This window comes from Panthera uncia (genome assembly GCF_023721935.1).
Source record: "Panthera uncia isolate 11264 chromosome E2 unlocalized genomic scaffold, Puncia_PCG_1.0 HiC_scaffold_19, whole genome shotgun sequence".
In the NCBI taxonomy this organism is placed as follows: domain Eukaryota; kingdom Metazoa; phylum Chordata; class Mammalia; order Carnivora; family Felidae; genus Panthera; species Panthera uncia.
Genome location: NW_026057588.1, coordinates 8,478,381 through 8,493,526, shown reverse-complemented (window position 1 = coordinate 8,493,526; position 15,146 = coordinate 8,478,381). Strand labels below are relative to the sequence as shown.

Below are 15,146 nucleotides of genomic sequence, written 5' to 3'. Positions count from 1 at the left end.
CCGCCCCAGGTCTGCCCCGCCTCCAGGCCCCGCCCCAGCTCTGCCGCCTTCCAGGCCCCGCCCCAGATCTGTCCCGCCTCCAGGCCCCGCCCCAGCTCTGCCCCCTTCCAGGCCCCGCCCCTGCTCTGCCCACTCCAGGTCCCACGCAGCCCCTCACCAAAGCCGCTGTCGTTGCTGGGAAACCCATCTCCGGGGGTGGCGGGGTGGGGAGGCGTCGGGGGCGCTGGGGGCGTTGACGGGTCCGTGTCCCCCTCGGGGGGGGCCCTGGACGCTCAGCTCGTTGGTTGGCGTCTCCTGTGGAGGTAGATTAGGGGAGGGGAGAGGGGGCGAACCGTCGCATCCCACCCACTGCATTCCCAACGAGCAACAAAGCCTGCTAACATCTCTGGGGCTTCAGGTGTCCCAATTTACAGTCGCACCCACCCTCTCTGGAGGTGGCTGGAGCCCCTACTCTGCCTTCAAAGCCTCAGGTCAGCCTTAACCCCACCCCGGCCGGAGGCTCCTCCCCCGCCCACAGCTAAGCACCCCACCACGGGTATTCTCTCCTTAACGCAATGATTCCCTGGGAGCCCCCTAAACCAATATTGCCTCCATAAATGCTGCCTCGTCTCCATGACCCCTAACTACTTCCGACATCTCGGCCACAGGCGTCCAAGTTCGGGACCTTGCTCCGAGCCCCTGCCGTATCCTGCACACCCCTACCCTCCCTCGAGCCTCTAAGTCTCGCCGCCTGAAGTGGCCCCGCTCCGGCCCTCCGAGCCCCGCCCTTCTCTTCTGAGGCCCAGGCCCACGCTCCTGACTCTCATCTCAGGACCGCAGCCCGGTGTGCCCCGCTCCAGGCTCGCCCAGACCCATCCAGACCCATCTAGGCCCCAGTCCATAAGCGCCATCCCGCTCTTTTTTCTTTTCTCCCATATCCTCCCAGCCTTACAATTTTCAGGCCACGTCTCTAAGCCCCGCCCCGGTTCTCTAGCCCCGTCCGTCTCTGAACCCACCCCTCCTGCGCTTAGTATCTCAACACTGCAAGCCGCCTCTCCTAAGCCCTACCTGCAGCCTCGCCACGGCCCGCCCCTCGTGGGTAAAACCCGCTTCATCCTGAGCCGGCCCCTTTGCCTCGACCACTAGAGCGCGCGGGTGGACCACCCCAGACCCAAACTTCACTTGGCTCCGCCCCCGTCGTCCAGACCACGCCCCAACCCTTTCCAGGCCTTCTCCCTGTAGCTTCTCCGGGCCCTGCCCTGACCACCAGGCATCTCCCCCGCCTTCCTTCTAGATCCCTTCTCACTCTCCAACCCCTCCCCCCCCCACCCCCGCCCCCCCCCCCCTCCCCCCCATCACAGGCCTCCCCGCCCCCCTCATTCCAGGCCTCAACCCCGCCCTGGGCTGGGCCCATCCTCCGGGCTCCGCCCCATTCCCACGCCCCGTCTCCACACCCAAGGCCTTACCCCGTCATCCAAGTCCAGCCCCGTTCCCCGGGCCACTCTCTCCCCAGCCCCGCCCTCACCCGATGGCCCCGCCCCGGCCCCGCCCCCTGCCCCTGCCCTTCCCGGGGCCGCGCACCTGGTCGAAGAGGTAGACGGTCACGTCCCCGTGGAAGGAGACCATCTTGCGCTTCCTCTCCAGTTCGCTGTCCTCGGGCTCGTCGGCCCCGCGCGGAGACTTGAGCAGCCCCCGCAACGGGCGGGCCGCGTCCGCGTCGGCGCTGCTCACCACGACGGGCACCGGGGCTGCCCGCGCCCTCCCGGGGCCCCGCGGCCCCGCCGCCGCGCCCGCCGCCGCCGCCTCCTCGTCCTCCTCCTCGTCCTCGTCCTCGTCCTCCCCGTCCTCCTCCGCCGGCCCCGGCGCCCCCGCCCCGCCGGCCTCCCCGCCAGCCGCCCCGGCGTCCGCGCCCTCCCACGGGGGTCGCCGCGGGCCCGGCCCCGGGAACGGCGTGAGCGTGAGCGGCGGCAGCGCCAGAGAGAGCCGCGAGAGCTTGGCTGCGAGGGGAGAGACCCGGTGAGCCGCTGCTCCCGGGAAAACTGAGGCATGCCCTCCTGCCTAGCTGTGTATCCTCAGGCAATCTCGGGCCGCGCTAGGAGCCTCGGTTTCCCCTCTTGTGAACCAAAAGGCTGCGGCTCTGGGGCCTTTCTCCACGCCCTCCTCCAGGGGTTAACCCTCTCCTTGACTCCCCAGTCAGTGTTCACATCACACAGCCCCAACTTCGCTGCGCCTCCCACCAGGCCCAAGTGCCCTGGCCCTGTTGCCCTCTCCGGGCTCCTCCGTCCACACCTCATTCTGACTCGGCCTCCACCCCCCCCCCTACGTCCCCCCCCCCCCCCCACTCCTCCCACCTCTGAGCCTTTGCATAGGCTGTTCCTCCTGCCTTCCTTTTCTAATTCAAGTCCCATTCCTCCTCCAGCTCAGCCTGGGCTTTCAAGCCTTCAGAGCTCTCCCAGGAGGTCAGGCAAGGCTGTCGGCTCTGCACTCCATAGCACCAAGCACCGCTCCTTCCGAGCAGATTATCTCAGCATGTGACTATTTCTGCGGTGTTGTGATTCGTGTGCGCCTTGCCATAGAACAGAGACTTGAATTGGGCTCATTCTGGCTGCATCCCCAAGCATATAGAGGTACTCAGCCAATATCTGTGGGATCAATGAATGAATGTTCCCTGCTACATGATGTTGACCAAGGTACTTTCCCTCTCTGGCCCTCAAGTACCAGACCAAAAAATTGGGCTGTCTAACCATCTCCAGGTTTTCGCCCTGCCCTAAGACTCCCTGATCTCAGCCTGCTGGAAGGCAAGGACTTTTCAGGTCCCGGGTCACTTGCTGCGTGCCCCAGGGCAAGCAGATTCACCTCTCTGGGCCTCTGTCTCCGCACTGGTAAATAAACAGGGGCCACCCACTCGTCCATTAATGCAGAAGTAAATGATGTGACGGGCCCCGTGCGGGCAGTGGCGGGGACGAGAGGAGGGTCAGGGCAGAGCAGGGACAAAGACTGGACGTGAATCGGGTCACTCTCCACCCTCCGTGCCCTCCATTCGGCTTCACTGGCCTTTTGCTGTTCCCCGAGCATGCCAAGTCAGTGCCCATCTCAGTGCCCTCCACCCGAAGCACCCTTCCCCCAGATGTCCACCCAGCTTACTTCCTTCACATCTGCTCAAAAGTCACCTCCTTGAGGCCTTCCTTGACCATCCATCTCAGGGCGATGGGGTTGGGGGCTGTGAGGGAGCTCTCAAGGAGCTCTCAGGAAGGACAGGGTGATAGCCTTTGGAAATCAGGAAGGCTTCCCAGGGAAGGGGAAATTTGAGTGGGGTCTTGAAGGATGAGTAGGAGTTCGTGCAGTTTAAAAAAAAAAAAAAAAAGGCAAGCTATTCCCAGCATCTTCCCACCCAGCAACACCGTCCCCCACCGATCTTCTGAGGCGTCTTAGGTGCCCAGCTCCTGACATTTTCATGCTGCCTGGGGGGGGGGAGGGGGGGGGTCTTTCCTGCCACAGCTGGTTGCAAATTGCCCACAACAATCTCAAGGAAGTCGTGTCATTCTAATACCGCGGGCTTCGAGGAAGGCAAAGTTCCGTGCCCAGCTCCTTCCCTGACCTTTCTCTCCCGATAAACAGGAAGCAGCCTCCTCTGGTAAACAGATGATAACCTTATCCCCAAGTGTGGCCGTGAGATTGCCACAGGATCCCATCATGTATAACCTTCACAGCGCTATTTAAGGAGATCAGTCCTGCGGGTGATCCCGGTGGAACCACAGTCCCTTTGTTCATATCTAAACAGGGGCGGTTTATCTTTCTCTTAAATCAGTCCCCCTCGGTGACCAAGCATTTTCTGCGTCCCTACCCCAACTCCGTTTCCAGAAAAGGCACGTCTATTGCTTTCCGGGCACCAGTAGCATGGTGGGGTGGGGGAGACAGGGCAGCTCCCCCTGGGGTGGGGGAGACAGTGTGAAGCTCCCCGGGTCCCAGCTTTGGGCAGCTCAGGGCCCGGCACCCAGGATAGATGCCTCCACTTGGTGGAAAGTTTAAACCCGGGAATCACACGCTGGCAACCCAGCGCGAGGATGGGCTTCGCTGGAATTGGTTTCGGCCATCACAACACCCGGGGCTCTGGTTTAAAAGGGAAAAGCGGCAGATTTGGCCACACCAGGTGGGCGTTCCCGAGGGGGAGCTGAGAAGGGGCCGCCTTTCGACCCCCCTGGCTCCCACCCCACCTCTCCCAGACGACTCCTTCCACTCCCCCCCCCCCCCCCCCTCCTGCCTGGCCCCCGTGGGCATCTGAGCTTGAGACCCCGGGGTCTAAGTGAATCGCAATAATAAAGCAGAGGAACTTAGGACTGGCGCTGAGCTAACGTCTTCAGAAGTCCTAACAGTTAAGCCTCCCAGCCCTACCAGGTGGACGCTATCCTCGTCATCCACTTTTGGCAGGGAAACTGAGGCACAGAGAAGGAAGGTGGTTTGTCCAAGGCCACAGGGCTAGAGAGGGACTGGAGCCCGGGCGGCGTGGCTCCGAGGTCTCCTCCCATTATTGCCAGCCTGACCTGTCTGCCACCCAGGAGCCTGAGGGTCTCAGCTCCGTTGTACGTCTTGGAAGGAGCCGGGCCTCGGCCCCCAACCTCGCTCCCCTGCTCCCAGCAGCCTCCTCACCTTTGATCTGCTCGCTGTTCCCCTGAGGAGGTCCCAAGTCCAAGAACAGTCGTGGCATCTCGGGGCCCTTCCTCTCGGGTTTGGGGGGGTCCCCGTCTGTGCTGGGTGCTGTGTCTCCGCCGGCCCTGCTGTCTGGGACCCCGGGCTCTCCCTCGGAGGCCACCTCCGGCCTGGCTCTCTGGGGCGCTGGCTCCGGCCTCCTCGGCTGTGCTTCCGGCGGTGGCGGCGGTGGCCTCGTGCTGTCTACCCATCCGGCCTTTGCGTCCGCGCCGCTTCCGAGGCCGCCGCCGGGGGCCGTCCCCATGCCCACTGGGGCTCGGCCCCCACTCCCGAGGTCCAGCCTCCCAACCCCGGGGGCTCTCGGTGCCCCCCCCAGTCTCGGGGGCTCTCCTCTCGGTCCCGGGTTCCAGCACCCCGCTCCTGGGGGCTGGGCCAGTGGGGCCAGGGGCTGTCGCCCCGCCGTTCCGGGACAAGGCCACCGCGCCGGGCTCGGGGGCTCTCTCCAGCAAGGTCTCTGGGGCTGACACCCCACTCTCGGGCCCCTTCTCCCAGGGCCCTGGGGCTCTCCGAGGCCCAGTCTCCGGCAGCCTCTCCGTGTTCCTGGGCAGTCTCGGGCCCCCATTCTCTGACACCTTCTCCTCGATCTTTGGGGGTGTCAGGCCCCCATTCGCCAGCACTTTCTCTTCTCTCTCGGGGGACCTCAGCTCCCCATTCTCCAGCACTCTCTCCTCCCTCCTTGGTGGCGTCACCTCCCCATTCTCCAGCACCTTCTCCAGCGCTTTCTCTTCTCTCTCGGGGGTCCCTGGGGCCCCGTTCTCCGCCACCTTCTCCTCGATGCCTGGGGCTCTCTGGCCCCCGTTCTCCGACACTGTCACCCCGTTCACGGGGAGGCTCGGGTCCTCGGTCGGGCTTGGGGCTTTCTTCCCGCTGCCCAGGACTGTGGGGTCCCTGCTCGGGCCCGGGGCTTTCTCTCTGTTCCCGGGACCTCTCCCCACCTTCCTGGGTCCCGTCTCGCGGGGGTTTGCCCCCTTCTCCCCCAGGAGGTTCCTTGTCACGTCCTCCCGCAGGGACATCAGCAGCTGCTCGGTGCTCACTTGAACTACGAAGGTCGGCTTCTCCCGGGTCCCCGGCAGCGGGAGGGGACCCGGGTCTGGGGGTGGCCGGGGCGCTCCCGGGTCGGGGGGCTCGGGGGGAGCCCGCGGTCGAGGGACCCCTTCCTCCTCGGCTGCCCCCCCCGCCTGGGAAGGCTCCCTCGGGGGAAAAAGGGGTCTCGGTCTCGTAGCCGCTGTCCCCCGGCTTGGGGCCCGGAGACGACAGGCCTGAGCCGGGACTGGCCACGGCCGAGGGAGGGTCGGGGGACACGGCCGGGTCCGCGGGGGCCCGGGGAGGCGGCGGCGGGGGGGGGGGGGCGGGAGGTGGCCCCCGCCCGGGGTACTGGGGCGCCGCCGCCCCCATGAGGGGGTCCAGAAACTCGGGGGGGGGCGGGGGGGGGGGGGGGCCAGGGGCAAGTCGGCTAGGGAGCCCCGCTCTGCCCGCAGGGACGAGTCGTCCTCTGGGGGATGGGGGCAGCCAAGAGCGGGGTGGCCCCCCCAGCCAGCCACGGCGTCCCCCCGCTCCAGAGGCAGGCAGGAGCAGGCCCCCTCCCGGCTGCACAGGGGACAGGGTAGGGGACCCCGGCGGCTGGGACCACCCCCAAGGCTGCTGCTGTCCTCCCCCGGGGAGCTGCCCTCCTCCTCCTCCTCCTCCTCCTCCTCTTCTGCCCACGGGGCGGTACCCCGCTCCCCCAGCACCTCGGCAGGGTCTCCCGCCAGGGTCTCCCCGGCGCCTCGGCCCTCGGGGTCCCAGCCGCTCAGGAGGAAGCTGCCTGATGCTGAGGGCTGGGCCGGGAAGGGCCGAGCTGCAGGGAAGAGGGGCGAAGCCCAGGTCTCGGACACCAGCTGGGGGACCTCGGAAGGGGCCTGGGAGGCCTGGGGGGCAGGCACCCCTGGGTCCAGGGGGTCCCAGTCGCTGGGGAAGAGGGGCTCTGGGGGGGAGCCGTGCTCCTCCAGGCGAATATAGTACTCGCTGCTCACAGAGGGGCTGCGGGCGCTGATGACGGGCAGCACGCTGGGCGCGGACAGCGCCTCGTAGAAAGGGTTGGAGGGGTTGGCATGGGGCGCCGGGGGGCGCGGACGCCGGCTGCCAGGGCGGCGCCCCCCCTCCCCGGCCGGCCCCCCGCCGCGCCTTCTCCCACAGGCATTCGAGGTTGAGGCCACGGCTGCTCTCGGTGACCGTGAGCACGTCGTCGGGGTCGGCCCCAGGGAAGCCATCCAGAAGGGGGAACGGTGAGGAGAGGGTCCCCGGGCGGGGCGCGCTGTGCTGCGGGGGCCAGGGCCAAGGGAAGGGACCGTCCCGGGGTGGGGGTGGGGGGGGCGGGGGCCGGGGGGGGGGGTGTGTGCCTGTGTGTGTGATAAGATGGGGGTGCGACCAGGGGGGACAGAGAACTAGAAGAGGAGACAGCAGGGGATGTGAGAAAGTGATAGGCGGCCTTCCTGTTTGGGCCGTGGGTCCTGGAATCGGAGCCAAGCAAACAGGAGTGGAGAAACTAGGCTTCGAGCACCAGCTCAGCCCCTGCCCGCCTCAGTTTCACCCCCTCCAAGCAGCAGATGCTGGCAAAAGGTGTGGGGGTGTCCCCGCTCCTCGGGTGGGGGTGTATGTAGCGAGTCACGAGTGAGACCGTGGGCGGTGTGCACGGAGGTGAGGGGCTCCGGGACATGGGAGGGGGGGGGGGATGGGGGGGCATGGGCCCGGGGTCAGGCCCTGCCCTCACCAGTAGTCCCCATAGGGCAGCTTGAGCCTGGGCCGGGCCAGCTTGACGTGCTGCTGGCGGACCACGAAGGCGAGGACCTCCTCGTCTGACAGGTGGCGGTAGGGCTGGGCCCCAAACTCGAAGAGCTCCCACAGGGTCACCCCCAGGGACCTGCGGGGAGCCGAGGGCAGAGGGAGGTCAGAGCCCTGCCCAGCGCCGCCTGGCGGGGGGAGGGGGGGTTCCACAGCCGTAGCCCCCCCCCCCCCGTGACCCTCCCACCCTCCCTGCCGCCCTCGGCTCCGCGCGGCCCGGGGCCCCCTCACCAGATGTTGCTCTCGCGGCTCTGGTCCACCACCATGAAGGTCCCGTGCAGCTCCCCAAGGAGCTCGGGCGCCGCCCAGCGCAGCGGGATCCACAGGCGCTCGGGGGTCAGGTAGTAGTCCTCCTGGGGGGGCGGGCCGGAGCGGGGTCAGGCGTGGGGGAGGGGGGCGCGCCCCCCGCCCCCCGCCCCGATGGAGGGCAGCCCGCACCTTGTAGTTGCTGTGGGCTAGCCCGTAGTCTCCGATGCGCACGGTGAGGTCGGAGGTCAGTAGGCAGTTGCGCAGGGCCAGGTCGCTGGGGGCGGGGCCGGGACGGGAGGTGAGAAGGGGAGAGCGCCTGGGCCAGACCGTCCGCCTCGCCCACACTCCGCCCCCTTTCCAGGCTCCGCCCCCTGCCGCTTTTCCTTCCACCTGTTCGCCTGATTCCGCCTCCTCCTCAGGCCCCCTCCCCTCCTGACTCCTCCTTCTCCTCTAGGACTCCTCCCCTCTCCTGACTCCTCCTCCTCTCCTCTATGACTCCACCCTCCCCTTCCTCCCAGGGGGACCTGAAGCGTTACCTCCGGGCCCAGCGGCCCCCTGAGGGCCTGTCCCCCGAGCTGCCCCCACGGGACCTGCGGACACTGCAGAGGATGGGCCTGGAGATCGCCCGCGGGCTGGCACATCTCCACTCCCACAACTACGTGCACAGGTGGCTGCCGGGGAGGGGAGCCGCGGGGAAGAGTGTGTAGGGGTACTATTTAGGGGAAGGAGGGGACGCTATGGGGGTGGGAGGGAGGGCCACAGCGAAGGGGCTCAACGACCGGAGAAAGCGTGGTGGGGTCGGGAGGGGAGGAGCTACGGAGGGGAGGAGTCAGGAGAGGGGCGGGACCATAGAGGCCAGGGGGAGGAGCCATGGAGGGGAGGGGTGAGAGGAGGGGAGGGGAGGAGTCATAGAGGAGAGGAGGAGGAGTCAGGAGAGGGGAGGAGTCCTAGAGGAGAAGGAGGAGTCAGGAGGGGAGGGGGCCTGAGGAGGAGGCGGAATCAGGCGAACAGGTGGAAGGAAAAGCGGCAGGGGGCGGAGCCTGGAAAGGGGGCGGAGTGTGGGCGAGGCGGACGGTCTGGCCCAGGCGCTCTCCCCTTCTCACCTCCCGTCCCGGCCCCGCCCCCAGCGACCTGGCCCTGCGCAACTGCCTACTGACCTCCGACCTCACCGTGCCCCTCCGTGGCTCCTCCCCTCCCGACCCCACCACGCTTTCTCCGGTCGTTGAGCCCCTTCGCTGTGGCCCTCCCCCCCCCCCCCATAGCGTCCCCTCCTTCCCCTAAATAGTACCCCTACACACTCTTCCCCGCGGCTCCCCTCCCCGGCAGCCACCTGTGCACGTAGTTGTGGGAGTGGAGATGTGCCAGCCCGCGGGCGATCTCCAGGCCCATCCTCTGCAGTGTCCGCAGGTCCCGTGGGGGCAGCTCGGGGGACAGGCCCTCAGGGGGCCGCTGGGCCCGGAGGTAACGCTTCAGGTCCCCCTGGGAGGAAGGGGAGGGTGGAGTCAGTACCACCACCACCACCCCCTTCCAGGACCCCCACACATCCAGCCGATTCGAGACGAGGAGGGGGGCGACCTCTGCACTCAGTGGGCGGCCCCTCTGAGCCTCAGTTTCCCCCGCTACTTAAGAGGGCCTAACCACAGAACCCAGCTCGCATGCTAGTTGGCCGCAGGCCGTCTGAGGGAGTGCTCGTCTACAGTAAGCCTTCAAGCCACACATGTTATTGGGAAAGATTCCTAGGACCCTAGGCTGGCTCGCAGCCCCCAGCCCGTCCAGACCCCCCCGCCTCCCCTCTGCCCACCCTCCGCAGACCCTCACCAGTTGACAGAACTCCATGATCAGCAGAAAGGGCAGTGTCTCCACACAGACGCCCAGGCACTGGAGGACGTTGGGGTGCTGCAGGCTCCTGGGGCCAGGGCGGGGAGGGGGCAGGGTCAGGAAACAGCCCCTTCCCGCCCACCGCCGACCTCTGTCCCACCCCAGCCTCCCCTGAACCAACACGTTGCTTCGACCTCTTTGGTCTCGGCTGCTTCACCTCGGGTCTCCGGCCACACACCCACACTCACACCCCCCTCCGCACGCACCCTCCTTCCCCAGGGGCCCATCTCAGGGCTGCTCCACTATCCCCCCAGTTCCCAGGCCAGACCCCCAGGTGCCTCCCGGCCCTCCTTCCTCTTCACCTTACCCCCCCCCCGCCCCCCAGCCCCTTCCCCCAGTCCCTTCTCTGGTTTGATCTCGATCGGGCCTCACCACCTTTGCAACGGGCTCTTCCCTCTGCCCGGAACATGCTTCCCCCAAGGCTTGCGGGACTGAGTCCTCCTAGACTGACTAGATCACCCCCTTTCCCGTGATCATCCATAGCCCCCCTCTCTTGTCACGCGCTGCCTTCTTTCCTGGTGGCACTCGTCAGCCTCTGACATTTTCTTCTGAAAATTTCTTTCTTCCTTTGTTAATTGCCTCTCTCCTCCACTAGGGGGTGCGCTCCACTAGGACAAGACACTTGGGGGCTTTTTGTTCACGTGGCCGTGTCCCCAGTGCCTAGACAGGGGCTGCGTAACAAGGTGCGCAGTGAAGGGTTTGACCCCGCTACTCGGCCGGGGCGGGGGCCGGGGGGGGTGGGGAGGGGGGTGGTCCGCAGGGAGATTAAAACATTCCGGGCTTGCAGCCCAGGGCCTGGCTCCGGGTAGGTGTGTGCTGGGTTATTTTCCCACGGGGGTCTGGAGGGGAATCGGGAGACAAACGTGTTCATAGAGAGCCCGTGCCGGGGACTTGAAAAACGGCTGGAGGCCTGAATGGAAGGTTCAGGATGGCGGATGTTGACGGACGCGTAGATGGGCTAATCCGGGCCAAGGCGGGCCACTTCTGCGATCAAATCCACCCCCCCCCCACCCCCACCCCCGGAACCCTGCTGGGCAGGATAATTTTTCCCATCTAATCCAGGAGGAAATGGAGGCCCAGAGAGGGAAGCGACTCACACAGGGTCCCACAGCTAGTAACGGTGGCTGAGCTGGGATTTGATCTCAGGACTCTGGCTCCCTCCGCCAACGTCTACAAAGGGCCGATGGACCCCGGAGCTGTCCCCGTGTTGCCCTGCCCTCGCCAACTGAACCTTCCGTGAAGGCGGGAAGGTTCTAGATCCGAGCTGCCCAACAGGGGAGCCCCTGGCCACGTGTGGCTACGGAGCCCTTGGAGATGTGTGGCGAGTGTAGCTGAGGAAATGAGTTTTTAACTTGATTTCATTTTATTTAAGATAAATGTAAACAGCCATATGTGGCTAGTGGTTGCCAGCATGGGTCTGGGGAGAGGCAGCCACACAAGCAAGCAAATGGAAGAAACCAATGACAAACTAGGATACGTGTTATGAAGGAAACGCATGAATCAACGTGAGGGAGCATTGGGGGGGGGGGGGGCTCCTGATGTGGGAGTGTGTGTGTGTGTGTGTGTGTGTGTGAGAGGGAAGGTCTTTCTGACCAGAGACCTGAGGACGGGAAAAGAACCCACCATCTGGGGCTGTGGGTGGGTGAGCCAGGAATGATATTCTAGACAGAGGGAACAGCAAAGACAAAGGTCCTGAGGCAGCAAAGAGACTGATATGGGAAAGGATCAGTAAGAGGGGTCAGGGCGGCTGGGGCAAGGGGGGCCAGGGGCTGGAAGGGGACAGGGGCAGGCCTTGCAAGGCCTGTGGGCTGTACAGAGGAGTGGGACTTTGTCCTGCAGGCAATAGGGAGCCATGAGAGGTTTAGAACATGAAGGTGATAAAGTCCAGTGTCTGAATCTCTCAGGGTACACCCCGCTTTTCCAACTGTCTGATGAAGGGCCTCTGTATACATATCCTTCCCATGACAGGGCAACTGCTCCCTCGCAAGGCATTTATGTAGCAAATGTTTATCTAGTTCTTTTCTAGAAGCCCTTAGAGTGGAGGGGAGACCAAGCAAGGGCGGGTGAGACAGCGTCCTGCCTTTCCAGACCTAACCATACAGCAGGGGTGGGGGGTGGCGCAACAGAGCTCCTCAAGGCCCCCCTGAGAATGTGTGGGCTTCCTGGACTCACTTTCTGGATGAAGATACTGAGGCTCAGAGAGGGCGATTCTGTCCGGCAAGTCGCACAGCCAGGAAGAAGTACATCCGGGATTCGAGCCAGGTTTGACCCCGAGCCATACTCCGCCCCCTCCCAAACGCTACCAGACCCATATCTGTGGGCCTCCCAGGCCCAAGTCCCCTGAAAAGCCCCCAATACCTGTATGGCTGTGCTTCCGAGATGAACTTGCGCTGCTCCAGGGGCCCCGCGCTGGCTCGGAGCTCCTTCACCACCACCTGGGCCGGGGTGTAGTCCGAGAAAATCTCTCCCAGGATCACCTGGTCAAGGGGGACCCGGGGGTCAGTGCCTGCAGCTTCCCCAGCCCCGTCCCCAGGGCCGCCTCCAGCCCAGTGCATGGCTCCAAGTGTCCCCCTGCCCCCACGTCCGTTCCAGCCTCTCCCCTCAGATCCCACCACCCGTGTCCCCCGTCAGACGCAGGGTGAGAGACTCACGGGCCCAGAGTCCGATGGATGCAGGGACGGATGGGAAGATGGACAGACGGACGCGTGGAGAGCCAGGTGGCGAGGCAGAGTGGTCAATGGAGTGAGGAGGGAGGCGCCGACTGACAGATGTGGGGGCGATGGGGTAGGTGGGAGCAGGTGAGAGGCGGACAGAGGGGAGGGCACTGGGTGGGCTGAGGGGCAGGGGACAGATGACAAGTGGTGGGAGCAGGGGGAATGGACACAGAACAGGAGCACAGCCCTTAATTGTACGGACGCCCCCCTGGCCTCCCACCCCCAGCCCCACTCACCTTCCCAAACCAGCCACTCCCAATCTCTTGTAAGTAGCTGAGGTGCTGGCGGCTAAGGCCCAGGGGGGTGGTCATGTCTGGGGGGGGGTGCAAAAAGGGGAGCCCCCCTTAGTCTCTCTCCCCTCCTAAGTGCCACTGACACCCCTCCCCCAACTCAGTGTGGACCGAGGTCAAAGTAGATACCAATCTCTTTTCATTGGCTGCCCCAACATTCCTTGTTGGGAGCTCAGCCTCCCCATTGGCTGCCCACGAGCTCCCAGCATCCAATCAATCCTTCCCCTTGGCGCTTCAAGATCCTATGACATGGCTTCAGCCTGCCGTTGGCTGCCTCTGAGACTGAGATCTAGGCTGACCTCACCGGCGATGGCCCCACAAGATTCCCCACATCCGGCTTGGGGTTAATCGATGGCTTCCACCAAGATGATCTCTGACTCCCTGGAGGCTGCTTCCAAGATCCTGCGGCTCCCACCTCTGCCTTTCCCCTTGGCTGCCTGGGACCTCAGCTCCCTGGCCCCTGAGGGGAGACCCTCAGGGCTTTCCACCCTGTCCCCTGGGACCACGGGACCCTAGTCAAGGTGTGGAGAGCGGAGAGTACCTGAGTGTGAAGGCTGCGGGGCAGGCATCGGCAGGGAGACCTCAGCCAGCGGGAGAATGTAGACATCAGGCAGCGACTGTGAGGAGGAGGTCTCCTCCGCCGGCGGAGTGTACTCCCCCGAGCAGTCCTCCCCTTCAGGGTTCTCAAACTCCTGGGGCCCGGAGAGGTGAGGGGTGGGGAGAACACGGGGCTGAGACACGCCATCGTCCTTCTGGTCAGGATGCCTTCCCATCTTTCTTAGAGCTGTCCCCCGATTTTCTTCCCAAGGCTCCGGATCTTGCCATAACTCCAGGCCAGAAGGTGCTCCCGGACTTACTGCCCCTCTCCCCCCACCAACGACCGGGCCTGGGGGGGACAAGGCCTCGCTGGGGTCTTCCTGCCCACGTGAATCCCCCGCATGCACCTCACCTTGAAGCCGACATCACCCCGTTTGCAACACAGACAGGTGAGGAGGAGGAAGATGAAGGCCAGCAAGCCGGAGCAGGAAATGAGGACCACGGCGTAGGGAGGAGCCAGAGGGGCCCGGCCCAGGGCGAATCCATCTGTGGGCACAGGGCTGGGCTGGGGTCCCGGCTTCAAGCCCCAAGCTCCCAGCCTCCACGCACCAGCCCCCCCCCCCCCTCCCTCCAGCCTGGCCAGCATTGACTACAACTCCCATAATGCTCCGCAACCAGGGGCTCCTTGGCAGAGGAGCCGGATGGCCCGGGGCATTGTGGGAGTTGTAGTTTGAGGCCTTCTCAGGTGGTTGGGTTGGGGGTGGGGTCCCTCCTCTAGCCCCAAGCTGGGACCCCCCCACCCCCCCGCCCCGCCGCCCCAATCACCTCACCGCAGGCTTGGATGAATTCCAGTGAGGACTGAGGGAAAGACGTCTAACAGTGGAGTCTGGAGCGCTCAGAATTTAAAATACGCTCCAGTCCCGTTACCCCCCTATTTGGGCAAGAAGATGAGCCCCCAGCTGCAGGCTGGGAGAAGATTCTTGTCCCACGCTGGAACCCCCCAGTTCCGGGCGTTGAGGCCTGTCTCTTCCAGGCACTCGCGGAGCGCACACATGTCCTCTGCCCCCAGCCCAAGCCCCTGAGGAGGGAACCCCGCCAGCCCTGGGTCTCCCCCAAAGCTAGAGCCAGCCTCCTATGCCGTGTCCCCCTTAGAAATGCCTCCCCGCTGCCCCCAATTCTCCCCAGCGGCCCCGTCCTCCCCGGCTCCCGGCACACACCTGCACACACACATGTTGCCCAAACGGACCCCCTCCCCACCCAGCCCCCAGCCTTCCTCCCACAGGCCCTGCTGACGGACGCACCGTCCCCGCGGCTCCCCAGGCCCCGGCTCGGCTGCGGGGAGACGCGCAGGCAGGTGACGGAGCCGGAGCGCCGCGGACAGACCACCACCCCCCCCTCCCCCCGGGCAGGCCGGGGTGGGGGTGGGGGCCGCCGGACAGCCGGATGGCCAGACAGACTCACCGGGGTGGGCCGGGGACGCCAGGCAGCCGGAGGCGGAGACGGCCGCGAGGAGGATGAGGGCGCCGGGGGCAGGCATCTTGTCGAGGATGGAAGGGAGGTGGAGGTGGTGGCGGCTGGGGAGGAGGGGGGGGCGGGCCCTCAGCCCCCAGCCATGGGGACCCGCGCGACCCTGGCCTCCCCCCGGCCCAGGAGAGGGGCAGGAGACGCAGGACAGGGGGAGGGAGGGGCTGCTTACTGGCTCAGGTACCCCCCTCCCCCTCTTTGAAGGGACAGACAGATGAAGGGATGGAGAGGCGGACAGAGGAGAGGAGCTGGGGAGCCGGGGTTGCTGGGGTGGGGGGGGGGGAGAGGGTAGGATTGGGGGGGGGGAGAATGAGGGCCCCGCCCCCGAGGGCAGCCAGGATTGGGGGAGCAGAGAGCCTGTCAGAGGAAGGGTGGGAGGAGGGAGGTTGGAGGGAGGATGGAGCGTCGTCATGGCAACTGGCTCCCCAGTTGCATTGGCTGCCAGGAG

The 15,146-nt window shown here is 65.6% G+C and overlaps 1 protein-coding gene across 1 annotated transcript in view; it reads right to left on the bottom strand.

The window, feature by feature from the left end:
- LMTK3 (lemur tyrosine kinase 3) overlaps positions 1–14,711 on the bottom strand; it is a 17,876-nt gene extending 3,165 nt beyond the window's left edge. The window contains 18 exon segments of the mRNA XM_049621534.1: positions 158–263; positions 265–294; positions 1,561–1,976; positions 4,627–4,999; positions 5,001–5,861; positions 5,863–6,120; positions 6,123–6,791; positions 6,793–7,153; positions 7,436–7,585; positions 7,738–7,859; positions 7,945–8,029; positions 9,086–9,234; positions 9,574–9,661; positions 11,992–12,110; positions 12,584–12,660; positions 13,179–13,329; positions 13,587–13,720; positions 14,636–14,711. Coding sequence (XP_049477491.1) covers positions 158–263; positions 265–294; positions 1,561–1,976; positions 4,627–4,999; positions 5,001–5,861; positions 5,863–6,120; positions 6,123–6,791; positions 6,793–7,153; positions 7,436–7,585; positions 7,738–7,859; positions 7,945–8,029; positions 9,086–9,234; positions 9,574–9,661; positions 11,992–12,110; positions 12,584–12,660; positions 13,179–13,329; positions 13,587–13,720; positions 14,636–14,711 — 4,225 coding nt within the window.
- Between the last annotated feature and the right edge of the window lie 435 nt (positions 14,712–15,146).